General features: G+C 58.2%; 1 protein-coding gene across 12 annotated transcripts; it reads right to left on the bottom strand.

Annotated features, from left to right (window-relative positions):
- Positions 1-1,143: 1,143 nt before the first annotated feature.
- Positions 1,144-25,964, bottom strand: RAB3IL1 (RAB3A interacting protein like 1). Of its 12 annotated transcripts, none has more exons than XM_027532078.1 (13): positions 25,881-25,964; positions 11,030-11,282; positions 10,618-10,713; positions 10,455-10,532; positions 9,330-9,548; positions 8,614-8,760; positions 7,791-7,919; positions 7,583-7,695; positions 7,275-7,298; positions 6,175-6,246; positions 5,804-5,903; positions 2,963-3,029; positions 1,144-2,125 (listed from the first exon to the last, which is right to left on the bottom strand). In XM_027532078.1, exons 1-13 carry the CDS (start codon positions 25,925-25,927, stop codon positions 2,043-2,045), a joined length of 1,428 nt encoding a protein of 475 aa, XP_027387879.1. In that variant the 5' UTR covers positions 25,928-25,964; the 3' UTR covers positions 1,144-2,042. The 12 variants fall into 12 exon arrangements, with proteins under 12 accessions (XP_027387879.1, XP_027387875.1, XP_027387880.1 ...); XM_027532074.1 differs by lacking the exon at positions 25,881-25,964 and adding an exon at positions 22,647-22,869; XM_027532079.1 differs by lacking the exon at positions 25,881-25,964 and adding an exon at positions 19,513-19,722.
- Positions 25,965-26,816: the final 852 nt, after the last annotated feature.

The raw sequence follows: 26,816 nt of genomic DNA, 5'->3' as shown, positions 1-26,816 counted from the left end.
TAGTCCTCCAGCTGACCCAGGATTGACCCAGGACACAGAGAAACTGTAGGCAGGAGAGGACATAGGTGACTCCATGTAATGTGTCCTTCCCTGACACCCTCCATTGCCCTCCTCCCGTCACTTCCTCCATCTGCCATGCTGGATGCTCTCCATGCATTATTTTTATTACAAGCCTCCCCATGAGAGTCTCAGCTCCAACAAGCTACCCCCAGCACCAGGAACTGTCTGCGCATGAGTTGCCCAGTGTTTGTTGAGTGAATAAATGACCGTCTACGACAGGAGGTTTAGCTGGTGAACATCCCAGGGGAGCTGGGGAGACAGAAGGTATTCAAATCACAAGTGGAATGGAGAGGAGGGTCTGTGGCGGTGGGAGAATCTGGGAGGCAGAAGAGCAAGAGGGAAAAGGCTACTGGCTGGAACGAGTGATAAAGTGGGGGGCCTTGACCTACCAGCTGAGGTAGGCCCCAAGGTCTCAGAGAAGTCCCCTCGAGGGATCACCAGCCTCAGTAAATACTGACCCACAAGCTTTCATGCCCCCTGCCAAAGAAGGACACCCACTGGCCTTGGCCCATATCTCTACGAGTAGGGAGGGGACTGGGCACCAAGACACCTCTCAAAGCCCACCTTGGGGCCTCAGAGGCCCGGGCCACCCCCACTTTCTTCTACTCTGACTACTACTGTCCTTTAACCAGGGCAGGGAAAACCAGAGTGACCACAGTCCCTGCTGTGCTGCTGGCAGACATCACCAATCAATCCTGCCTCCGTCCCGCGTGCGCCAGGAAGGCCTTGATGCCTTGACTCTGAGTTCCAGACTTCCACGTGATACCGGGCAGGGGGACCTCGAGGGGATCTGCCCAGGATTTCTGAGGAGGCCGGGACAGATTCCCCTGTTCTCCTGACAGCTGACCCCTCCTCACAGGGAGGGGGAGCTGGGCTCACCCTCCCCCCGCCCCAATAACCCACGGGCCCACGGAACACTGGGGAGGACTTCGGGGGGTGCTGCCTTCAGCAATCCCTTCAGGATTTGGGTTTAATCCCAAGCACGAGGGCGGGCAAGGAAAGGATTTTGTTTCATTCCTTCAGATGCCCAAGGCTTGGCCCAAGCCCCAGGGCGCAGGAGTGAAGGCGCGTGGCTGCCCAGCCTCTACCAACAAAGCCATCCTTTATTAAATAGATCGTGTTACATTCCATTCAGAGGAGGAAATCGGACGTGGTGAGGGATGTGTCCAGGTTGGCTCCCCAGCACCATGCGTGCGGGATGAGAAGGGGCCCGGGTCCTGCCCGCCCCACCCCAGGCCTGCGTGCAGGGCTGGGTGATCTCAGCCCCCATTGTCTGAATGGCCAGGCACAGCTGAAAACAGGCCTGGGTGTCCTGTGGCCCATTTGTGTTTGACTCTGGGAGGACAGTGCCCCCATCCTCCCAGCAGGGGTGGGCTCAGCCGGCAGGGAGGGAGGGGGACGAGGGCCCCGATCCATCTCAGGCAGATACAGGATGGAGTGGAAGACAGCCGGGGAGGCCCTGCTCGCCTCTCCTAACTCTGCTGCCCTGTGGGCACCTGGGAGGGCAGGTCCACTAGCCTTCGTTGGGGAGGCCATCTGGGAATGGGGTGAAGTATGGCCACTAGGGGGTGCTGGTGCCCAGGGCTTGAGAACTGGAAGGGTGAGGAAGATACCCTGGAGATGGGCCAGCAAGGCACCAGCAGGCAACAGCTCCTGGGATAGCAAGGGGGTGCTGGCTGCCCCAGGGGTCCTCTGCCAAGGGCTGAGCCCCTTTGTAATGGCTCCCAGCTACTTGGTCTTTGGTGCTTTCTTGAAAGTCTCCTGGTGGCTGTAGTACTACTGAGGAGGCGAGGAGGTCACCTCCTGAGGTCCTGTCCAGGGTTGGACATTTGGTGCCGGCTCAGTGCTGCCTCTGAGGCCTGGCCATTTGTTCCTCCATTCAACTTCTGGCTCAGGGCTGGCTCCAGGACCCCTTCTGTCAGTCTGTCCTGGGGCGGATGTTGTCTCCAGCTCAGAGCCGCCCTCTGGGCCTGGGCCATGCCCTAGGCCTCGTGGGGGAAGAAGCCGAGCTTGGCCAGTGACATCTCCTTCCGCAGCCTGGTGATCTCCCAGAACATGGGCTCCGCTGTAGGTAAAGAGAGAAGGTGGACAGCTCAGTGACCCCAGGGTCACCTCAGGCAGATGGCCTGGCCCTTCCCCCTGGTTTTGGGTACAGCAGCTGGCAGGCACCTCTAGGACTCCCCAGTCCTTCGGGACAGATGACCTCTGTGAGTGGCCGGACCTCTTAGAGGCTCCTCTCTGAGGTCCTGCAAACTGTTGAGTGCTGATCACCTGGGAGCCTTGAAGGTGACAACGGTCACTTTCATAGCCTGACACGGACATGCACGCACACGCAGTCACACACTCAGACAGGCTGCAAGTGCTCTCCAGCCACCCTGAGCAGGGTCCATCCCCTGGCCTGGCAGAATGGGGGCAGGGGACACAGCAGGTGGGCAGAGGACTTGTCAGGCAAGGGTGGGGGAGGGTCTACAGAGGGAGGTGGGCGAGCCCTTGTTCAGCCACCACTTGGAGGCCACGCAGCGGGGAGCTGATTCACAGGGGAGGCCCCACCGTGTAGGGTCTCGGAAGCCAGGCCAGTAACAGGGATGCTGTTCGTTCAGGCCCCTGGGGTTGGGAAAGGTTTTTGCCCAAGACAAAGCAGCAGGATCCAGGTATGCAGGAGCCTCCTGCTGGTTTTCCTGGTGAAGCAACTCCCAGGAGGCTCCTTCCGCTCTTCCCCTCTCCACAGGGCGTAGCAACAGACGCTCCGAGGAGCCCTTTGCTAATTCACAACCTTCCCCTCTCCCTGAGTCCTCCCCACGAGGCAGCAAAGTGCTGGGGTTGGCCCCGGCCACCGCTGACCCGCCCCACCCCGCGCCGCCGCTCCGGGCGCCATCCCAATCGGCCACTAGGGGGCGCTCACCGTCCTGCCGCACCAGGCCTTGCTGGATGTAGCGGATGTAAGTGAAGAAGTTGCACACGGCCGTGATCTGTGGGCAGAACGGACAGGGTGTGAACCTCTCGGTCCCCGCCACAAAAGCCAGGAAAGATCGGAGACCACACTGGGAAGTCCCACGTCCTGGCAGAGTCAGATTACCGCTGGGCTCTAACGTTACAGTTAACAGGAGCAACACTATTATTCCTAATAAAAAACGATGCCGGCAACTAATCAAGTACGCGGATCCGAAGAGGCCGACGTGCCTACCATTCCCATTCCACACGTCGGGGGAGTGGAGACTGCGAGAACGACCCGACAACAACTGCGGAGGCCACGGAGCTAAGAAGCGGCTGAAATGGAAGATGAAACCCCGGCAGGCTGCCAAGAATCCAGGCTCCCTTGAGGGGCTTGCTAGGTCTGGATGCTGGAGGCCCCGGGGCATCCAGTCCTTAGGAGGTGCCGTGCGTGATGCCAGGAAAGATGAGGAATCAGAAGCTGCCCACCTGGCTGCCCTGGATCCCGGCCTGAGACCCCCAGCTTTGCCATGCTAGGCCCTCTGTGGGGCACTGGGGACCCTGGGTTGGCTCAGATCTGATCCTGGTCACAAAGACTCAAACCCTGGAGAGAGTGCTGTTGGTGCCTAGCCCAGGCCCCTCCCCCAGGGTGGGGTTCCACCTCCCCACAGCTGAGGGTGCTGGCTGCTAATACCCCCCTGCACCCCAGTACCCTCTCAAACCTGGGCCAATGACTGGCGTGTGGAGTATAAAAAGCCACGCCCTTGCCTCAGAGTAGAACCCACTCTGGGCTGCAGAGCAATGAAGGCAGACTCCAGCGGAGGCCTCACCTTTGCCTGTCCCTGCTTCTGCCTCCCTCCCTCACCTCCTGAGAATTGCACACACTCTCCATCTTGGGCTCTGCTTTTAGGGAACCCAACCTAAGACAGGGTGGAAGACAGCTGGCAGTTGCGCTCACAACCAGCTCTTCTGAATATCCAATGCTTTGGGGGAGGGACATCAAGTCGGGGCAGGGGGTGCCCACTGCCTGGGGAGTGGAGAAAGTTGTGGGAGGGGTGATGCTCCTGCTCGACCCTCAAATAGACAAGAGCCCTTGCCAAGAGGACAGAGTGGGTGCTCTGGGTTGGGGGCCCTGGCAAAGGCAGGGAGGTGGGAGAGGCCAGGTCAGGGGATTTAACCCAGGGTGGCCAAGGCGCCGCCCGGGAGGGCTGTACAGGATGGGGTGGGGCGGGCCAGAGAAGCTCGAATCCCAGGCCATGGAGTTGCCTTGTGGCCAGTGGGCTCCACCAGTGGACTCCTGAGTAGGGAGGGGAGGAGAGCAGTGGTCCTCTCTCCCCAGGACCGTGATTTGGGGACAGAATTCTCTTCTTCCTATGGATTCCACACTCCTTGGTCTCCTCAGGGTGGGGACCACATCCTAAAACTTCACACCCATCTCCTCTCCCACTCCAGCTCTGGCCAACACAGCAGACACACAGGCCTGGAAGAACCAATGTTCTAGATGTAATCTTGTAGGCCTGGGAGCGTCTGGTATGGATCTCCTGGTTGGGATCAGAAAGAACAAAGAGGAGACTTCCCTGATGGTCCAGTGGTTAAGACTTAGTGTGTCCACTGCAGGGGGCGTGGGTCCATCCCTGGTTGGGGAACTAAGATCCTGCAAGCCATGGGGTGTGGCCAAGAAAGCACAAAGGGAGCCCATGGCCACTGAACAAGACTCTGGACACAGATGCAGAGGGTGAAGGCTGCAGCAGAAAGAGACTGGGTCCAGGATGGGGAGACCTGAGGTCTAGGCTGAGTGACCCAGGATGCACCCCTTTTCCTTTCTAAGGTCCAAGCTTCCTCTCTGCACTGGGAGCTCAGCTCGCCGCTGGGAGGATTCACCAGGACACCCATGCTGGGCTGCCTGGCAGAGGCATCAGGACCAGATGAGCTGCCCTGGCGGTCAGCCTGCTGCCCGATGATGGCAAACAGCCCACTTTAGTCCCGTGAGGCACCTCTAGAAGGTCAAGGGGAGGAGACGGCTGCTCCAAGAGGGCCTTCCACACTGTGTCACCTTCACACCAAGCTTCAGCGTTTTCCACACTTTTGTTCTTCCCAGTCTTCCTCACTGTCTGGGGTCCACCCATCCCACCCTCATCCCAGCTCAGTGACCTCATCCTGGGTCACCCGGCAGGTGAGGGCAGAAGCTGGGATTCCTGGAGGCCCCTCGGTGCCCATGGCTGACTGTCAGACAAGCCTCAGAACCTTCTTTCTCCAAAGCCTGGGGCTAGAGCAGGGGTCAGGAGCATGGAACTTTCACCTGAACCCTAGTGTCACTAGAGTGATTAATCACACTAATCACACTCCCTTGATTAGGTTACACTGAATGACAGAGGTGATGGGTATCATTCCCATGATTACTTTTCAACAAGCAAGAAAACAGGTACCTCAGTCCTTCAACCACAAGGAACTGGCTTTTGCCAACAGCATATGAACTCAGAAGAAGGCCTGGATCTCTAGAAAGGATGCAGCTGCAGCTGACACTCTGCCTGCAACCCATGAGACCCTGAGCAGAAGACCCTAAGCTTGCCTGGACTCCTGACCCAGGGAGTCTGTGAGATAATAAACAGATACTCCACTGAGTTTATGGTAACTTGTTACACAGCAGCAGCAAACAAACGCACCTGGCTTGACTGTGTGGCCCAAGTCAGTCTCCGCACCTCTCTGAGCCTGTGCCCCGATCTGTAGATTGTAGGTTGTGCAGCCTGGGGTTCCGAGTCCCAGCCCAGGGAGCCCCTAAGGAACCCGGTTACTCTCCCACTGGATGACTCACCCTGGCCCGGGAGGACGGTGAGATGTAGTAGTGGCTCTCAGAGTCCCCAAGCCGGATTCGGTGACGACAGGCGCAGGCCAGCCCACTCAGGGCACATGTACTGGGAAAAAGCAGAGGGGGGCCGTGGGGATGGCTGGGGCTCGCCCACCCAGTCCACGTAGGGAAGCAGCAGCGGCCAGAGAAGGCATAGGGAGAGGCGGGCAGACAGACATCAGAGTGGAGACTGGCATTCTCTCCCCTAGCCCCAGCTTCCCAAGGAGCCTGGAGCTCAGCCGGCGGTGGTGGTGGTGTGGGGGGGGGGGGGGGGCAGTCCCAGAAGTCCCCGGATGAGACTTTTAAGCCAAGCTGGACCCCATCTCTGACCCCCTCACCTCACCCCTGTTGGACAGGAGGGCTTAGTCAACCGCAGGCCAGGTATACCAAAGCTCCATCCTCTGCAGCCCCTAAAAATGCACACTCTCCTTCTTTCTTGGAACCCTGAGACCCAGTCGCCCCTTCTTCCAACTAAGCAGGAGTCTTCTCTCTCCTCCACTTAGGTCACCAAGTCCTAGGTCCTGCCAGTAGGACCTTTGACCTGGATGCCTTCACTCATTCCAACAGCTCTCTGCCTCATCTCTACCCTTCTTCTCCATGTGACAGCCAAGGGCTACTCCCCAAACCCACATCTAGCCCCCTACCATTCCCTACTGCCCAGGAAATAGTTATGGAGAATCCAAGTAAAGGGAGGTTAAATAGGCTCCTTGGCTGCAGGACTTAGCAGAACCTTTGCTGCCTCCAGGATCCGAACAGGGAATCCTCTTTTCAGGCAATGTTAATTGATGATCTGTGAAATGCTGACTTTAGTGTGTTAAAGCCCAAACCTCATTGAGGTCCTTCACACACTAGCCCCATAGGTACTCTGTGGCCTGAGCCCCGACTCTGTGACTATCCACCCAATGGTGTTTTCCATTAATATTCCGGCTTCTCATACCTTTACTCATTCTGTTACCTCTGTCTCAAAGGCCCTTCCCTGCTTGCATGCGTACATGCTTAGCGCTCAGTTATATCTGACTCTTTACATATATATCTGACCCTGTAGCCTGCCAGGCTCCTCAGTCCACAGGATTCTCCAGGCAAGAATACTGGAGTGGGTAACCATCTCTTTCTCCTGGGGATCTTCCTGACCCAGGGATTGAATTCACATCTCCTGCATTGCAGGCAGATTCTTTAACCCCCTTGAGTCATAGGGGAAGCTCGCTTCCCTGCTTAGCAAACTTATTCATCCTTCAAAACGCGGCTCAAGTGTTCCCTTCTGTGACAAGGCTCCCACTGTGGGCCTCCCTCACAGGCTCCAGTGCCTGCCCTCGCTCCACGCTGGCAGCTTAGCTCTGACGCTGCCCCTGCCCAATGCCAGCTAAGAAGCAAGGAGGACCAGATCCCAGGGCCCTTAGGTCATTGTCAGGAGGTAGTGTCAACAAATGACATCACTTACGTGTCAATCGGGGCCCGGAACCCACTGCGGGAGAGAGGGAGTGGAGAGGGAAGCACGTCAGGCCAGCCAGGAGGGGGGACCCCAGCTCCAGGACTAGAGGCAGCATCTCGGCCAGATGCCTCCTTGCCCTGCGTGGGGGCAGCCACTGTCCCTCTCTGGTCAGGTGGCCCTGCCCATCCTGGGGTCCCCCTGCAGGACCCAGCAGGCAGCCCTGAGGTTCAGCCCTCCCCGGCCACCCCCTTGATGGCAGCCCAAAGCTACACGGGCCTTTCCCAGGGGGCAGGAAGGGTGCAGGGCGCTAAGCTTACTTGGTGTGACCACAGTCGACGGCGGCCACCTTCACCGCGGGCAGGGTTTGTGAAGCCACGGGCTCGATGGTGAGCGTGTTGTCCTCCACGGCAGCCCGGACCAGGGCCGAGAGCTGCGGCGGAGTGGGGAGGTGGAAGGAGGAGATGAGGGGCTGGCCTCTGGACACGGGGCCGGGCCCTCCAGCAGGCCGCCCTCTGCCCGCCTCACCTCCTGCATGGTGAAGTCCAGGCAGGGGCCCACATCCTCCCGGTACACCCTTTCCAGGAACGGGGAGGTCTTGTCCAAGGTGGGCGATTCCCTCCAGGCCTGGAACTCTGCAAACAGGGTCGTGTCCACCTGTGGGGGCAGGGAGAGCCGGGTGGGGGGTCAGGGCACTGAGGGGGTGGCCAGCGTGGCAGAGACAGGCAGGGCCCAAGTCGGTGGGGAGCCAGGGAGGATGAAGCCCAGGGCCTGCTGGGCCTGAGGCCGTGCAGGGGAGCCAAATCCTAGAGAACTCTTCTCTTCATTTTGCACTGCAGAATTGAGATTCAAACTCCCAAGTTTCACTTCCGGGTGTGTCTTTAGTTTCCTGGCACTAGAGAATTAGATGTGGGCCCAGGGTCTCGGGCTTCCCCTGTGGCTCATCTGGTAAAGAATCCGCCCACACTGCAGGAGACCTGGGTTCGATCCCTGGGTTGGGAAGATCCCCCTGGAGAAGGGAAAGGCTACCCACTCCAGTGATTCTGGCCTGGAGAATTCCATGGACTGTATAGCCCATGGGGTTGCAAAAAGTCAGACATGACTGAGCGACTTTCACTCACTCTGGGGTCTCAACCCGAAGACCCTCGCTGCCTCCTTGAGGAGGGACAGTTGAAGAGTGACCCTGCAGGTACCCACCAGGACACGTGGGGACCAGCTGGGACCCATGGCTCACACAGGTGTGTGCACACAGAAGGGAACACGTACAACTTGCCGGCTGCCCCGGGGCACATGCAGAGTGAGACGCTGGGAGGGGGTGGGGAGGGGGGTGGCCCCTCTCCAGAGCCATTACCTGTCGGGAAAAGGAGAGGGAAGTAGCAGAGGTGAGGCCCACGGGCAGCTCCCCAGGCGGGAGCTGCCAGGCCGGCTCGTAGGTGAGGTGAGCCGCCTTGCTGGGGACCACGCAGAGGAGCAGGGAGAGGAGGGGAGGCAGCCCCGGCTGGGCCGGCAAGACAGACAGACAGACGGATGCACAGAGAAAGACAGAGGAAGGAGACGTTAGAGGCCAGTCGGCAGCTGAGAGCTCAGAAGTGGGTGGAGAGGCTTGGCCTGGGCCTCCTCCCTGGAGGCCTGGGGCAGGACGGAGCTGGGGCCACCTGGGCCTCAGAGACCCCAGGAACCCGAATCCCACTACAGTCCTCGTGGGCATGCAGGGCGTTCGCTGGGTGCAGCCCTGAGCTGAGCTCCTGTGGCCCCAGGAATCCGCATTTACACAAGGAGACTAAGGTGCTGACAGGGCCCTGCTTGCCCAAGACCCACAACCAAGGACATCACAGCCGCTGTCCCACCTGGACAGAGACCCCCTGTGCCCTCCTGAGGGTCAGACACCTCATACCACAGGGAACTCACTTGGCGCTCACAACCAGAGGACACAGAGCCCAGAGAGGGCAGGACAGGCTCCTGGTCCCACGGTGGGGGGCAGGTGGGTCCCCACTGGGCACTGCTGTCTGCCTGACAGGGGGCGCTGGCTCCCTTTACCGCGACCACTGCCTGACCAACGCCCCTCACCTCTTTGCCCTCCTTGTCCGGGGTGAGGATGTGCCCCGCAACAGGGCACACTGCGGGGCAGAGGGCGCTGCTGGTGCTCTTATGGCGCAAGTGGCCTTTGCGGGGTCCGGCCTTGGTGGGGCTGAGCAGCTGTGGGTGGAGCTCGCGGTTGGGAGAGGCTGGTGTTGATGTGATGACCAGTGTCTTCAAGGCTGTCACCTCTGCCTGCAGCATGTCAATCTGGCCAGGATGAGATGGCCGTAATGTTAGTCCAAGGCTGACGCCATCCCAGCTGCCCTACCCCAGCTCAGAACTGTGACCAGCACCTAACCCCACCAGTGACCCTTGGAACAGCCTCTGAGGTAGGGGCTGAGATACCCATTTTACAGATAGGGAAAGTAAAGTGAAAGTGTTAGTTGCTCAGTTGTATCTGATTCTTCCCGTCCCCATGGACTGTAGCCCGCCAGGCTCCCCTGTCCATGAAATTCTCCAGGCAAGAATACTGGAGTGGGTTGCCATTTCCTTCTCCAGGGCATCTTCCCGACCCAGGGACTGAACCCAGGTCTTCTGCATTACAGGCAGATTCTTTACCATCGGAGCCACCACAGATGGGGAAACTGAGGTTCAAAGAGGAGATACAGCCTGGCGAAGGTCATCCTCGAAACCAGGACTCTTGAGGTGCACGGGTCTGGGAATCAGCTGGGCCTCCCACTGAGGGGTCCCCAGGAGTCAGAAACAAGCCTGGCCATCACACTTTTGCAGATGGGCAAACAGGTTCCAAGGGATAAAGCTACTTGTCCAGGCTCAAACAGCCAGACTGATGTTGCTGATGTTGCTGCTGTGTAAAGGGGGTATGGGAGGAGGGAAAATAAATTACAGGCTAACAGGATCTTCCCAGCCCCTGAGAAGCCTCCAGCAAGTCTCCGTGGTCCACTGGAAGCTCACCTAGAGGCCCAGATCGCTGGGCTCCCATACCAGTCGGCACATTTCAGCAGGATTGTCTCAGACCTCTGCCCTCCCTACTGGGCCTCTGTCAGCCCATCCCTGCCGGCCCTCCAGGCCACGCCAGGGTCCGATTAGGTCTCGAAGGCCAGCGCTTGCAGGGCTGGGAGCTGGGCAGGGGGTCCGGGCTGATGAGGGCCTCACCTTGCCCCGGGCCTCCTTCAGTTGCTTTTCTGACGCTGCCTGCTTCATGTTGGCTTCTCGCACCATCTTGTGGGCTTCCTGGGAAGACGGCAGGCTCTGCGTGAGTTGGGGGGCACAATGGACGCCCAGCAGACCCATTCCCCACTGTGCCCTGGGCCCGCACCTCGAACAGACTGGCTGTCAGCTCCTCCAGCTCCTGCTCCAGCTGTTCCCGCACCTTGGACAGCCGCTCACACTCCTCATCCTTGAGCTTCAGCTCCTGGGGAAACGAGGCGCCGTGCCCAGGGGGCATCTCACACAGGCCTAGAGGCCCGAGCTTGCTTCCTCTTTGAACCCTAGCTATAGGTTCATTAGAGCTTGGGACTGGTTTTCAGGGACGTCAAGACTTATAAAAGTCATTTAAAAGTCACAGGAACTGCCCTGCCCTCATACTCAGCACAGGCCTGGCATGCAGGTGGCCTTGACAGGAGGGTGACATCTCTGGGTGTTGGGTGAGAGCCCGCGGCTCCCAGGCCAGCCCCTTGTCTCCCCCACCCCACCCCCACCTTGTGTCTCACCCCGCCCTCAGTGCCCACCTTCTGGGCTTTGTGCAGCTCCTCCTTCAGGAACTCCGAGCCCTTCTCTCGGATCTCCATGGAAGAGCTGCGCAGGCGTGACACGTCCAGCTGGGTGGCTGCAGGGCCCTCCTCGCCTTGGGCCTCCTCCCCTGCAGGGGTCTCTGGTAGGCCTCCCAGGGACTCCCTGTGGCTTTTGCAGGGGCCCACGCTCTTCCAGGGTACGGGGACAGCTTCAAGGGGTGGCGGGTGGCCCTCGTCTGGGTGAGGCTGGCTGCAAGGCAAAGAGCAGATACAGGGTTGGGTCCTGAGGCCTGGAGAACTGAGCCCAGGGACCAGCAGTGGGCAATGCACCTGCAACCCTGGGCCTCAGTCTCCCCATCTGTAAAATGGGCCATCATTGGGGTTGTCACAAGGGCAGAATGACCAAGCATAGGGTCTCCTGGGGACAAGGACAGGACTCATTCACCTTTATCAACCACCCCCTCCAGCCCAGGATCACATAAGTGCTCAGCACACAGCAAGTACTTGTTTGCCCAGCAGACACTATAAATGCCTCCATGCTGACAGCCTGAGTTTCTCCTACAAAACTGGGCCAATCCCAACGGCCCCACCTCAAGGGCACTGAATGCATCAGTTCAGTTCAGTCGCTCAGTCGTGTCTGACTCTTTGCGACCCCATGGAAGACAGCATGCCAGGCCTCCCTGTCCATCACCAACTCTCAGAGCTTGCTCAAACTTGTGTCCATCAAGTCGGTGATGCCATCCAACCACCTCATCCTCTGTCGTCCCCTTCTCCTCCTGCCTTCAATCTTTCCCAGCATCAGGGTCTTTTCCAATGAGTCAGTTCTTCGCATCAGGTGGCCAAAGTATTGGAGTTTCAGTTTCAGCATCAGTCCTTCCAATGAATATTCAGGACTGATTTCCTTCAGGATGGACTGGCTGGATCTCCTTGAGTCTCCAAGGGACACTCTGAATGGATCCGCCTCAGCACACAAGACCTTTAAGTGGGAACTGCCTTCGTTGCTAGCACTCATACAACTTTTATGCAGATTCAGTCCCATCTAGGGTGGACCATAGAGGAAGGATCCAGCCAGGGTAGGCAGGACCAAGACAGGAAGATTGTGCAAACGGCCTGAGAACAGCAGCCCTGCTTCCTGCCTTCTGGATGGTGTAGAGGGCACTCCCAGCTCTCCGCTTGGTCTGCCTTGTGAACTCAGGCAAACAGGCCCCTCCCTCTGCTCGCCCCCACCCCCGCCCTCAGGACCCTCCTCTCTCTGAAGCTGAAGACCCTAGAGGCAGTGGGAGGTGGGGGCCACCGGCCTCTGACCCCGGCAGCCCCCTTCCCCTGCCTTCCACGCTGCCCCTTCGCAGAAGACCCTGAGGACGGAGGGAAGGAGAGGCCCCGACACTGGCGGTTTATGCCAAGACAGCACCTCTGGGCTTGCTCACTCAGCACAAGCCGGCGGCGCCTGAGCCAGCAGCTTCTGAGTGGCCCTGACAGGGCTGAGGCGGGGGGGCTGGGCTGCTGATAGCAGTGGGGAAGTGCAGGGGAAGGAGGCCAAGAGGGGCCCACACAGGAGAGAGGAAGGCCCAGGGGTCATAAAATTCAGGACTGCAGAGAAGTAAGGCGAGGCTGGGGTCTGTCCCCTGGACCCTGGGACAGTCACTAGGTAGCCCCCGAGCTTCAGTTTCCCCTTAGGAACACCAGGCACCCAGGGATCCTAGCAATGAGCCTGTTCCCATCCCTCCACATGGCCTCCTCCAGCTGCCCAGCCTGGCCTGCCATATGCTGGAACTGGCTCTGAGGTTCCTGGCTCCGGGTCCTGCCTTCTAGGGACAGGGGGCTTTGATGAATAAAGTGGGAATGCACACCCACCACTCCATCAACAGTGTTTATGCCAGATGGGGTCTCTCCTAGTACCCTTGTGTGTGTGTGGGGGGGGTCCTCATTGGCAAGGGGGTCCAGGAAGCTTAAAAGGGCTGTGGCAGTGCTATGGAGGCCCCAGGCCGGGAGCTGCACCCAGGGGACTTATCAGGGGGTGCTCCGCCCATGTTATCTCATTTAAAACTCTCGATAGCATTCATTGTATTGTCCCCATTCTACAGTTGTGGGACGGACGCTCAGAGAGGTGATGGGACTTGCCCAGGGTCACACAGCTAGTTGGGGGCACTGGTGGGACACACAGCTAGGTCTTCAGCCCAGGCCCAAAGCTGTCCAGCCACAGCGGACAGGAGGGTGGGGAGTGGGTGGCAGAAACACACATCTGCTTGGGCATCAAGGGCCACTGGGCCCCCAGGCAGCCAGGAGACTCCACCTTGGCTGTGACAAAGAGAGCTGACCCATTTTTCACCCAAACTGCCTCCCAGAAGGGAGTCCAGGACTGGGGGAGCTGTGGCTGAATGCACAGGCTAGTTGGGCATGGCCGGGTCCACGCCAGGCTCCGACCAGGGGTCCACACGAGCCCCTGGGAAAGTCACTGAAGTTCTTTCAACCTGCTTCCTTGCCTGTGGGATGGGGTTAAAACCTGCAGGGGGCTCACCGAGAATCTAGTGAAGAAGTCACTGGCCATGTCCCCAGGGAAATAGTGGGGCTGTCTGCACCCACATTAGTCGTGCACCCCACCATCCTCACCATCCCCGCCCAGGCTGTGTCCTGCACCTGAAACCCCAGACCTTGAGGATGCACCCATGGGGGAAGCCTGGAGACCTGGGGCCCAGCCCCACTTCCTCGGTTGAGAGGATGGCCATAATCACTCAGGCTTGGTGGGGACCCCACCTCAGGGCCGCCCACTGCAATAGAATTGAGCAAGAACGATAGGCCAAGGGCAGGGGGTGACTTGTAGGGACAGCACAGGGCACAGGGCATGATCTCAGGTCTCAAGACACCTAGCCCCACAGCAAGGATCACCCTGCCACGCCCATACCCCCCACCTAGGGGACAAAGAGAAGGAAATGGCAACCCACTCCAGTATTCTTGCCTGGGAAACCCCATGGACAGAGGAGCCTGGTGGGCTATAACCCACAGGGTCACAGAGTCAGAAACAACTGAGAATGGACAATGGAGATGGAGGGGACACAGGCCACCAGCCTCTCCCACGAGGCCTGAACTTCATCCACCAGTGTGGTCTGGGTCTCTGGCCATGGGCTGGGGGTGTATCCAGAAGCCCCCCTCCCCCAGCATTTTCCTAAAGGGCTCACTTGGCCTGCTTCTGGGGGGATGGGCCCCTATTTTGCAGCCAGAGGAAAGAGTGTCTCAGGGAGGCCTGAGACAGAGCATCTGTATACCCACCCCACTCTCCCCAGTGGAAAAGCCCACGAGTAAATCTTCATGGCAGAAAGCATGGGGATAGCAGGACCACGCCATGATCATCAACTTCCCTGTGCCTGGGCCAGGGGTGCAGGAGCAGGAGGAGAAGGGGGTCCACCCTGCCTTGGAGTCTGCAGACCCTCCCCCTCACACTTGGGGCCAGAGGCCAGCTCCTGTGATTCAAAGTTCAGATGAAGGAGGGACCCCAAGTCCCTTGGGTCTACCCAAGCCAGAACCCGCCATCATCCATACACTTCAGCACGGGAAGGCCAAAAACTTGGGTGCGAGCCCCTGTGGGGTGGGGAGCTCACTCCTTGGACGGCACGGGTTACCACTTAAGTCCTTTTGCCCTGCCTCTCTGCCCCCAGTCCAGGTCCACGGCCTTCTCCTCAAACCTTCTCAGCCCCCATTCCTGCAGAAACAGAGTTCAGTGTCCAGGACATGCCGCAAGGGCCACTGGGAAGGGATCTGCTCTGGGGAGAGGGAGATAATGAGTCAAGGTCAGGGGTAGGTGGGGGCGGCCAACATCCCCCATCCCCAACCCAGCTTCGCAGCCTAGAGCCCGGGGAGTTCATACAGGAAAGGCCCTGCTGGGTCACTTCCCCAGGAAGCATACAGGCAGTGGGGGCGGGAAGGTAGAGAGCAGTAACTGCAATCCTCAGCCCCCAGGCCACCCCTAGGCGGGCCAGCAGGGCTTTCATCCCCAACCAGAAAAAAAAATGGCCAAATGAGGAGCAACCTAGAGGCTATGGTCCCCAGTCACCCAGCAAGCCCCACCGGGCCAGCCTGCCATGCAGTCCTTCTGCCCTCCCCCTCTCTGCCCACCAGTGCCCAGGTCACCTCTGTGAGTTAAAGACTAACAGGGCACAATGGGTTCATTTAAACAAGCAGGGGAGGAGCCAGCAAGGCAAGTGCTGAAAACCAGGGGAGGGAGAGAGTTGGGACCCTTGCCTTCTGCCTGGGACCACCAAGCCCAGGATCTAGGGTGGCTGCAGCATCTCTGGTCTGCAGCAATCCCGACCCAGGGAACAGCGGCCCGGTTAGGAAGCACGCTCTGAGGACACTAAGGCTGACAGCCAAGTGACTCCCGTCAGGGGCCCAGGGGGCCCCAGGAAAGGTCTCATGTACTGGCCAAGTCTTCAGCTCCAGACCCAGATCAGATTCCCAAGCTCCTGCTCATGTCCACGCCAGCCCACTACTCCGTGTCTCCACGTGTGAACTTACGATGCTGCCACGGCGAGAGGCTCTCCCCAGTTCAGGTGAACGACGAGGTACCCGAGGTTCAGAGAGGGACGGCGAGCTGGCTGAACACACACAGCAAGGAAGTGGCAACGGGGGAACTGAACCCAGAGCCCAGGCACCAATGCGTCATGTGAACTGTCACCCAGAAGAGTCAGGACGGGAGGAAAGGGGATGAATGGTGGTTTCGGAGAAGTGAGGCAGGATGCAGACGGGGTTTTGAGGAAGTTGGAGCCAGTGCCCGAGTGGTGCTGGGGATGGTGGTAGTGGTAGGGGGTTCCACCCAAGGCTGCTGTTCTAGCCAGGCAGGCTGCAGGCTAAGAGGGGACATGCAGAGGGGGACACAGAGAGACGAAAGACTTCTGGGGGGTGGGGAGGAAATCAGTGGCGGCCCAGGGGCTGGAAAGGGGGACCACAAAAGTTAACAGTAATTAATATAATTAAACACCAAGGATGAGGTGAATGACAACAGTAGTGCCCAGGACAGGAATGAGGAACTGGGAGGGGGTCTTTCAGGGAAGGAAAGGGGGGTTGCTGAGGCATTTGGGAAGTGGTGGCTGAGGGGAGGCACCAGCCCAGAGGAAGCAGCTGCAGCCCTGAGCCTGGATGAGGGGATGAGTGGCAGAGGAGCTGAGGGCCAGGACCGGAGGGCTGCAGAAGAATCGAGAACACAGTGTCATAGATGGGAACAGAGGAATGCGGAGAACTGAGGCAAGCGGGACCCCTGGGGTAGGAGAGGGTGGGCCCGGACCACTCTGGGAAGGGGGGAGCAGGTGTGTACCTGGTAGGGAGCAGGAGGGAGGAGGAGGGCAGGGGCAGCTTTGGGATGGTCAGCAGGGAGCTCCGAACACCGGAGGCAGGTAGGCCAGGCCAAGCCTCTCCCAGCCACAGCTCTAGGACTGCCTGCCCAGCCCAGCCTGGATGTCTCCATTGGGAGCCGGCAAAGGCCTGAGAGGATGGAGGGCTCCCTCGACGACTGGGGCAGAGCAGGGCACACAGCACGTGCCGCACACTTGCCTGTCTGGTCCTGGAGGAAACGGATACCCCAAGACCTCAAAGACACGATGCATATATATGAGCACCTATTATGTGCCGGGCACGCCACCAGCCCGCCCTCACGCAATCGGCACAGATTCTGGCAGCAACATCACCACACCCCCTTCTCATCACAGCTGAATTCATTTTGCTTCCCTTCCCCCACCCTGTTGGGCACAAATCCCGTGCAGATGTGAGGACAGTCTAGGACAAGCAGGACTCTCTTGAGCATCTGAGCCCCACAGACTGGTGTGGGCTGATTAACGGCAGGAAAGCTATCTCCACCTGTTGAGGGGGGAGGTAGGTAAATCATGGAGGGCTTCCAGGAGGAGGTGACAGAGACGGTTGTACCCTTTCCACCTGCTCTCGACCCTGGATCCCCTAGGCCATCCAGGCTTACTCCTGGATCCCCTGATGCCATTTCAGAGCCCAGAGCTCCCTGTGACACCTTAAAGCAGGACCTCACAGATCCAATCCCCTTAGGGTAGCCAAGCCCCAGAGCAGTTAGGTGACTTTCTCAAGATCACACAGCCCATCTATAGGCCTGCAGCAAAGACACGGTCCCCCATCCCTGGGAGGCTGGGGTGGTCTCTCTCATTCCTGGGCAGTGCATCAGAGCCTGTCCTCCCCCAGGGATGGGTATGATTACCCCCATCTGGCAGATGGGGAAACTGAGGGGCTACACCCACGTGGCCACTTAGTGGCAGGAAACTAGCCCAGAACCCTAACTCTGGCCTCTGGTGACCAAGTCTCAAGTGCCTAGCGCTGTGTCAGCAGCAGAAGTACCCCAGTCACCATCCTCACCCCATCACCTCGGAGCTGGCTAGGCATCCAAGACTATGGGCATGGGACTCTTGGGGGAGGGGGACAGCAGCTGTTTCAGGGGAGCCGCCTCTGAGTTCTGAGTTCAGGGCCCACACTCAAGGAGTCCTAAGGAAGAGGGTCCACTCGAGCTCCTGTAGAGTCCTGTCACTGCCACCCACCCTGGGGGAGCGGTCCTGGGTCCAGGGCCAAGAAGGTGAACTGGCACCATGACGTGGCCATTAACAGAGCAGTCACCCAAGACATGCACCTCAGTTGTCTTCAAGATTGGGGAAACCAAGCCCCAGAGACATCAGTGGCTTAGCCAGGGTCATCGACTCCTCACCACCACCCGCCCCCCTCTAGGAGGAAGGATCCCAGGTAGGTACTTGCCCAGAATTGTCACAGCGGCTCAATCAGTTACCTGGACAAGCATGGCCCGAGCAGTACCCCTCTCCACTGCTGCTGGGGTCTGTGATCTCCCAGGACAGCAGGCCCCCAGTGGGTGCTGGTAGCTTGGCTCCTGATCCTTCAGTCCTTGCCTCCAATGCCCGAGTGAAGGGTCCATGAGAAGACAGTGCTCACGGTGACCCCCAAACTCTGCCTCTCGATCCCCAAATGCCTCATTCTGTCTCATGCTTTCCGTCTGCATCTATGAAGCACCTAGTATGTGCTCTGCACCCAGCTAAGCCCTGGGGAATCCAAGTGAGCCACGCTGAGCATCAAGTGAGGATCAGCTGGAAAAGCCTGGTCCATCCAGAGGGTCCTGGGACTCTGATTCTGTCTTTAAAATGAGTATCCATCTACTGAGAGGTCCCAGACTTGTTCGGCAGGCCCAGCCTGGATGCCTGCAGGAAAGGACACACTCTGGGCCTGGATCAGTCCCACCACACAACCTAGAGGCTCAGAGAAGTGAGGCCATATGCTCAGGATCACACAACAACTCGGTGGCTGCGTGTGTGCCTGGGTGTAGCCAACGCAAGGGGTCACGAGCTCCCTCCACCCAAGCTCTTCAAACATGGTTAAACCCCGGCAGGATCACTGTAACCTCTCTAGCTGTCACCAGCCCACCTCAACCTCCTTCTCCCTAAGCTCAGTCTCCTTCCCCCAGGGCACAATTCCAAAAGAATCCACGCTCTGCCTAACTCTCTCCCTTTAAGAGTTCTCACGCCTCTCTACACCTCATCCCTACTGGGAGCCCATCCTCTCGGAGCCCCTTGCTGGAAATGACTCCCTTCCTCCCCCCATTCCTCCCCTAGCATCTCAGCTCCAGCTTTGCTAGGTGCCATGGAGTAAAGTGGATCCAGCCTGCATCAAACTCCCAGCCCACCAGCCTCTCCTCTGGGGCTTCCCTCACTCCCCAGCTGCAGTTGGGAGGAGCTCTGTCCTGGGACCACCCATCTGGCTGGTTCCACGCAGGAATACCACCCACCACCCCCTAAACCCCCCTCTGGCCACATCTTGGCCAGGACCTGGTCTCTCCAGGCTCATGAGGAACAAGAAGTGTTTACCCCACTTAGTGAGAAGACTGCAGCCTTTCTGCACATACAGGGAAGGGATCCCACATCAGGTCACCCAGGGACCCTTGAGCATCAGTGAACAGATATGGGTACCAGAGCCACTGCCCAGGGCCCAGAGTCCGTGCTGCCGGCTGCCAGCCTGCAAGCAGGTCCCACCCCACACCTCTGAGCCCAGCATGCTCCAGGAGCCCCAGACGGAGGTTCACCAGCTTGAAAGCCAACTTAACACAGACCCAGTCCCCCGCTTCCCAAATGCACTGTGTTTCAAGGGTTCACCCAGCCTGGGGGGCGTCCTTCCTAGGTCTTTTCCCAGGCTTAGTCCGGCTTGCATTCCGCCGCCCACTCCCTTCCCCCAATCTCACTTGCGCTCCCGATAAGCTCTGAGGAGTTGGTGCTGTCACTTCGGGACGGTCTGCAGCCCACCCTTCACACTCCCTGCCCCGCAGAGAAACCCCCTGATCGCTCCAGGCCGGGTGTCCTTCCATCCCCAGTCGCGGGCAGAGCAGCTCCCGGTCAGGGTCGCCCACTCGGGAGGGACGCCCCCCTCCCTCACTGTCCCACCCCCGGAGGCAGCCGCGGCCCAACCCAGCGGGGACCTACCCGCTCCACATCCCGGCGCCTGGGGGCCCGCCGGGCGTCGGTTCCCTGCGCCGCCGCGGCGATCTCCCCGCTAGCTCCTCGCGCCGTCCCCGCCCGCCGCCGACTCCGCCCGGGGCCCGCCGGGCTGCCCCGCCGCCTGTCAGTCCTGCCCGCTGCCTGTGGGTCTGCGCGGCCCGGGCCCCGGGTCCCGCCGCGACCCTGCCCTCGGCGGTCACGTGGCCGAGGGGGTGGCCCGAGGACACGTGCCCGGCCCCGCCCCTCCGGCGGCCGATGCGGAGAACTCGCGCGCGCTCCCGGCCCAGCCCCGCTCGGGCCGCCCGCCCGGACTGACAGCACCCCGCAGCCCGCGCGGCTCTCTGATGCTCCCAACTAACTCCGCTCCACCCAGCGCCCCGCAGCACCGTTGCAAGACCACCCTTGCTCAAGCACCTACCATGGCTCCAAGCTTTCAGCTCCCGGATTCTTAGAGGACGCCCTGCCACCCCCTCCCTCTCACCCGGCCCTTTGGCCATCACTCCTTCCCTGGCTCCTGCTCTGCAGCAACATCCTTCCTGGTGAGAAGGGGGGCTCACCCCAAAACCAGTTTTCTACCTCCTGAGTGCTTCTTCTGAGGGAGGCCTCACCTTTGGGCCAAGTCCCCAACCACCTTCCCCCGCCACCCCACCCCCCACCGCAAACTAGGGGTCCTGCCTTCTTGTTCTGAACAGATTCCACCCACCTCTGCCTTTGCCCACCACCTACTTTCTGGGGGACTCGCACCCACCCACCCCTCCCCCAACACACACACCTGTCAGGACCCACATCTGCAAATTCCCTAAACACTGATCTGTCCTGTCCCTCAACCCCTCTGTGCCTCTGTCACTATCTGGAGCCCTGATCATCGGCCTCGACTCCAGCCTGGGGCTGATTCAGTGAGAGCATAACCCCACTTCTCCTACCAGGGACCGTGGCTCCCACCCTCCTTGTCTAGAGAAGGCCTGGGAGACTAGGAGGAGCTATTTCTCTTTCATATTGCTAGAACTTGGGGCGCTACCCTTAGACCCGGAGCTGGGGCCAGGGCCCCAGTCTTGAGTTTTGTTGGGTCTTCATCTGGGGACACATGTTGTTCATGCATGCATTCAACTCATTGGACTCAGTGGAAAAGACCCTGATGCTGGGATAGATTGAGGGCAAGAGGAGGAGGGGGCAACAGAGATGAGATGGTTCGATGGCATCACTGACTCAGTGGACATGAGTTTGAGTAAACTCCGGGAGACAGTGAGGGACAGGGAAGCCTGGTGTGCTACAGTTCACAGAGTTGCAAAGAGTTGGACACTACTTTGAGACTGAAAAACAACAATGCATTCAGCCACCCCTTCTGAACACAAACCATGGGCGGGGGATCCAAAAGGAAACTGCATAGACACAGGCTCTGTCCTCCTGGGGCTCCAGTATTGTGACAAGATAGATAGTGGGGACCTCCACTCCCAGGGCACACCTTGCAAAGTGGATAGTGTCTTAATTCAAAATAGAGAACAATGGACCGCTGGAACAATGGATCCAGTGGTTAAGACTCTGCACTTCCACTGCAGGGGTCATGGGTTCCATCCCTGGTCAGGGAACTAGGATCCTGCATGTTGTCTGGCTGGGCCAAAATGAAAAAAAGAGAGAGAGAGAGAGTAGTCTTCCTTTCCTAGGTGGGCAGGACTAGGAAGGAACAGGAACAGGACTTGGTGAGTGGAGGGCAAGCCAGACTTGATGCCTTGCTCTCATGCCCCCTGACACCTTGTGCAGTGAACCTGACTTGTGCAGTCCTCCGTGACTTTCTTTTCATTCTGCCCAGGTCTCTCTCCTTCACTCTGTAGGGCATTTGTTTCCACAACTGTGGTTTCCCAAGGGCAGCGACCTCCTTGGGTCTGTGTTTCTCCACCCACTGCAGTCCAGCCCAGGGTCTCGCCCAAAGCAGTTGTCATTATGTTTGTTGACAAATCCTTCACCAAATAAGTCTTGAGCAACTGCTGTCTTCCTGGACCTTGCTCTGCTCACTCTTTGGGGGAGCGGGAAGAATGACACAAAAGGAGCTCAGGACAGGAAGCTTACCCTCCAAGTCTTCACTAGCCCCAGCAGGAGATAAGACCTGGTCCAAGTCGTGGTAACTCAGACTAGTGGGAGATAACGGGTGGAAGGGGTGTCAGCCCAGGGGTACAGCCCCAGGGGAAGAGTCTTCAGCAGGGGAGACCCTTGAGCGAGGTTTTGAAGGACAAGTGAGGAGTCACTGTCACCACCCTAATTACTAGCCAAAAATATCCCATGATCTACGCAGCTGCTTAGGACTCCCAAGGCCTCACTAGCTCCTCCCACAAATGCTCCTTGGTTGAAAACCATGGGCTCAGAGAAGTGAAGGAAACTTCTGGATGTCACACAGCCAGGGAAGGAAGGGCTGTGGCCCCTTACTCCAATTTTCTGAAAAGACAGCCCAGAAACCAGAGGGCTCTCTGGAAGCAGCAGCTCCATGCTGTCGGGCAATGAGGGGAGCCCATTAGATGCCTGGCATCTAGTGGAGAAGGAAAATAAAAGGTGTGTCCTCTGCCCCCCAAGTCACCACCTTCCCCAAACGCCCCCTCTCACCCCTGCCATCCCCAGCCTGGCAGCCCTGGCCACAGACCCCATCCGGGAGAGACTTGCCAGCCTGCATGACCTAGGCCCTGGATCTAAACTTCAGTTCACTGTGTGACTGAACATGAGTGTCTTGCCCTCTCTCTCTGAGCCTCAGATGCTACATCTGTACAACCACCAAGTCGGAGGAGACAAATCAGGGCCCTCCCTGGTGGCTGACCTTGTAGAAGGCTCCTGAAATTCCTCCTAGTTCTATGCTAGTGGTAAAGATCCCACCTGTCAATGTAAGAGATGGGGGTTCAGTCCCTGGGTTGGGAAGATCCCCTGGAGGAGGGCATGGCAACCCACTCCGGTATCCTTGCCTGGAGAATCCCATGGACAGAGGAGCCTGGCGGGCTACAGTCTATAGTGTCGCAAAGAGTCAGACACGACTGAAGCAACTTAGCGGCAGCAGCCCTGGTCTAGAGCCCTGCCTCTCCCCCTCCCCCAAGGCCCCTGCTAAGTAGTGAGACTCCCCCTTCCCCAGGTCTCTAGCTCACCTGTCCGTGTCCCAGGGCTGCTTTCCTAAGTTCCCCTCGAGTGCAGGGCCCAGACCTGATGGAGCATAGCGGACAGTCCCTGAGCTCACTGCCAGGAACACAGGACATTTTCCTCGGGCCGGGCACTCAGCAGGCTTCTCTGCGGGGTCCATGGCTGGAGGGCCAGACCCAGGGTCCCTCTGGAGTCAGCCAGGCAGGGAGGTGGCAGGAGCCTTCTCCCCACCCCCAGGCTGAGGCTCACACTAACCTTTGCTATCTCTGAGGAGCAGCGGCCTGTGAGGGAGGTGCCTCTCCGACAGGCCTCTATCTCCTTAAACCCAGTAATTATTAACTCCCATGGCTCAGCGGGCAGCAGACGACGCCGGGCTCTCCTCCCAGGGAAGGTGAGATACCTCAAAGGGAGGCGGGAGCCTCGCTTTAGCGTGCCCAAGGCCCCAGGCTTTTCCAAGGCCCATGGTTAGGGCAGTCTGTCCCCTCCCTGCCCAGCTTGGCAAGTTGGAAAGAGCTTGTCCAGCCCTGGCCCTGTCACTGGCTGGCTCTGTGGCCTCATGTAACACCACTGCCACCTCGGCCTCCCTGTGGTCCCTGCCCTCAATATCCCCTTAAAACTTTTGTGTGTTAGTCACTCAGTCGTGACTCCATGAACTGTTGCCCGCTGGGCTCCTCAGTCCATGGGATACTCCAGGCGAGAATACTGGCGTGGGTTGCCATTCCCTTCTCCAGGGGATCTTCCCAACCCAGAGATCAAACCCAGGTTTACTGCATTCAGTTCAGTTCAGTTCAGTCGCTCAGTCATGCCCAACTCTTTGCCACCCCATGGACTGCAGCATGCCAGACCTCCCTGTCCTTCGCTATCTCCCAGAGCTTGCTCAAACTCATGTCCATCAAATCGGTGATGCCATCCAACCATCTCATCCTCTGTCATCCCCTTCTCCTCCAGCCTTCAATCTTTCCCCACATCAGGGTCTTTTCCAATGAGTCAGTTCTTTGCATCAGGTGGCCAAGTATTGGAGTTTCAGCTTCAGCATCGGTCCTTCCAATGAATATACAGGACTGATTTCCTTTAGGATTGACTGGTTCGATCTCCTTGCAGTCCAAGGCACTCTCAAGAGTCTTCTCCAACACCACAGTTCAAAAGCATCAGTTCTTAGATGCTCAGCTTTCTTTATACTCCAGGTCTCACATCCATACATGACTTTTTGGAAAAACCATAGCTTTGACTAGACTACCTTTGTCGACAAAGTAATGTCTCTGCTTTTGAATATGCTGTCTAGGTTGGTCATAGCTTTTCTTCCAAGGAACAAGGGTCTTTTCATTTTATGGCTGCAGTCACCATCTGCAGTGATTTTGGAGCCCCCCAAAATAAAGTCTGTCACTGTTTTCATTGTTTCCCCATCTATTTGCCATGAAGTGATGGGACCAGATGCCATGTTCTTTGTTTTTTGAATGTTGAGTTTTAAGCCAACTTTTTCACTCTCATCTTTCACTTTTGTCAAGAGGCTCTTTACTTCTGCTTCACTTTCTGCCATAAAGGTGGTGTCATCTGCATTGTGGGCAGATTTAACTACCAACAAAAGGGACCAGTCAGTGTAGCAGTTACGAGGAAGACGGACCTAGAGTCAGACAGGCTGGATTCCACCACTTCCAGACGTTTGGGCACTTTAGGCTCACCGTGCCTCTGTTTCCCCAACTATGAAATGAACCATCACCCTCTAAGGCACACCAGGCCAGCTGCTATTGCCTAGACATGGCCCGTATGCCCCCCCTTCCCACTATCCTCACAGTATCCCCTTCTCTGCAGCCTCCACTCCATCACACCCCTCTCTGATAAATTTCTTTCTTTTGCTCATATCCCCTCCTCCAGGAAGCCTTCCCCTCTGGATTGCTTTTTCCTCTGCAGGCACTGGACTGGAGCCCTCAGTCACATGGTCCACCCTGTGTTATGATGAGTGTCCCATAGCACCATCAGACGCCCCTACATGAACTGAGTGACCCCATGGGCAGAGGCTGGGCTGCACTCATCACTAAATCCTCAGTGGCCCCTTACCTGGCGCACAGTCAGCCTCAATCCACCCGTGTGATGGTGTGAATGTTCCATCTTATCTCATTTGGCCTGAATTCTAATCTGGAGTTCTGCCAATCCCTGGCTGTGTGACCTTGGGCAAGTCACTTAACCTCTCTGGGACTCAGTTCTCATAGCTATAAAATGGGGACGATTCTCCCCTGTGAAGTTGTGAATATCAAATAAAATAACATTCAGATAACTTCTCTGGTGGTCCAGTGGCTAAGACATCAAGCTTCCACTACAGGGGGTGTGAGTTCAATCCCTTGTGGGGGAACTAAGATACTGCATGCTGTACGATACAGCCAAAAAAAAAGAAGATAACATTCATGAGATGTCAGCCACAGTGGAGACTGAGTTTCCTCTTGCCTTCTTCCTTGCTTTCCCTCTTCTTTCCTGTTAGCCCTTGAGTTCCTGTGGGGAGAAGCTGCCAGTTCCTGACTAGCAGTCACACCCCGCCTGCCCTGTGGATGGATAACAATATCTCCCACTCAGGCTCTGGGCTTCGAAGCTCTCTCAGCTTAATGCAAACCAGATGCTGGCCTTTCTTTCCTGGCAATGAATTTTCCATGGCCTGCTCCCAACCCCTTCCTGTTTTTGCTCCTCACTGATCCCCCTGCTAAATTCTCCTGTGCCTCCACCTTCCTCTGCAGGGCAACCTCTGGGCCCACCTGGAAACAATTAATGAAAAACAGGATGTGTGAAGGAAGGGGAGGGGGTTGCCTCTCCATCACCCTGACATGGCAGGGGACGAGGGGCTGAGCCTGGCTGGTGACAGAGTGTACAGGCGATGGTCCCGCTCTGCCAAGTCCTAGCCATCCTCTCTGAGGGTAAACTGAGTCAGAGTTGTTCTGGGGATTGTCAAGAAAATCTTGCCACTTTCTGGACTTTAGGCACAGCTGGCACTGCAGGGGGCAGCTATGAGGACTTTGTCCTTGGCCGTGACTTAGGAAAATCAGAGGCAGAAGAAGCCCAAAAGCCTCTCCTGTTGCAAGTGAGGAAACTGAGGCTCGGGTCACTGGTGGGTCAGACCCACAAGGCAGCCAGGTCTGGGGCTGCTTGCTCGGAAAAGCTGTTGTCCTAAGTCAGCGCTCAGGCTGCTCATTCGGTGTCGTTACCGCCTGCCCTTCCCCCAGCCACCGCGCCTAGCCCAGTCACGAGGGGACACTCACAAGGCTGCCAGCGCCCGCTGCCACCTCCCGGGGTGAGGCGGCCACATGCACCTGGATCCTCCCCACCAGGGGAAGACCACTGCCTGACTTCTTCCTTCCAGTGTAGCAGGAGGGTGTGCTGGGGGCTCTTGATCCTCTTGGCCATGGTGAACCCCCTTAAAACAACTCACGGCCTGGCCCTCCAAGTGAGAATGCAGCCATTTCCATGAAAACAACAGCCCGAGGGCTCCCTGAGAGCTGGGCTCCGGCCCCTCCCTCCGCCAGCTGTGCAGAGTGTTTGGACAACTGGATGGAATATTTGGCAGGGAGAGTCTTCCCCGGATCTCTGAGCTCAGATTTCAAGAGGAGGGGAAAGAGAGGATGCTGGCTCCAGAAAGAGGCTCAAGAGGTCATTTGTGGGCTTGGAGGCCCCCCACCCAGGCCTGACCAATACTGCCACCAGCCCAGCCCCCTGTGTGGTGGGGAGCTGGAGTCAGGCCCCTGGGGGAAGGACGGGACAGAGGGTGGAGGCAGCAGAATGGTGTCAGAGGTTTGCTGGGGCCAGTTGGGTGAAGTCAGGCCCAGGGGACAGTCTGGGCTCAGGGAGTGGCAGGGCCAGGACAGCGTTTTGATCCCACGACCATGATCTGTTTGTCTACCACCACTCCCACTTAACAGAGCAGTTGGGGGCCAGAGAGGAAGGCTCTCGTCCCAAGGGACTCAGCATGCTGGGTATAGAACTGGGCTGGAACCCAGGGCTCCTGACCCTAAGCTCGCTCTTCTCACTGTCCAGATTATCCCCATCCTCACCCCCAAGCCCCAGCACACGCACACACCCCAGCCAGTGAATTGTCATCCTTGCTCTCCCCAAATGACACAGGCAAAATAACCGACTTAAGCACAGTCCTGTGGGTTCACGAAGAATATACGGACACTGAGCTCCCCACCAGCCGAGAG

This window comes from Bos indicus x Bos taurus, chromosome 29 (genome assembly GCF_003369695.1).
Source record: "Bos indicus x Bos taurus breed Angus x Brahman F1 hybrid chromosome 29, Bos_hybrid_MaternalHap_v2.0, whole genome shotgun sequence".
NCBI lineage: Eukaryota > Metazoa > Chordata > Mammalia > Artiodactyla > Bovidae > Bos > Bos indicus x Bos taurus.
This window is presented reverse-complemented; position numbering and strand designations above follow the sequence as displayed.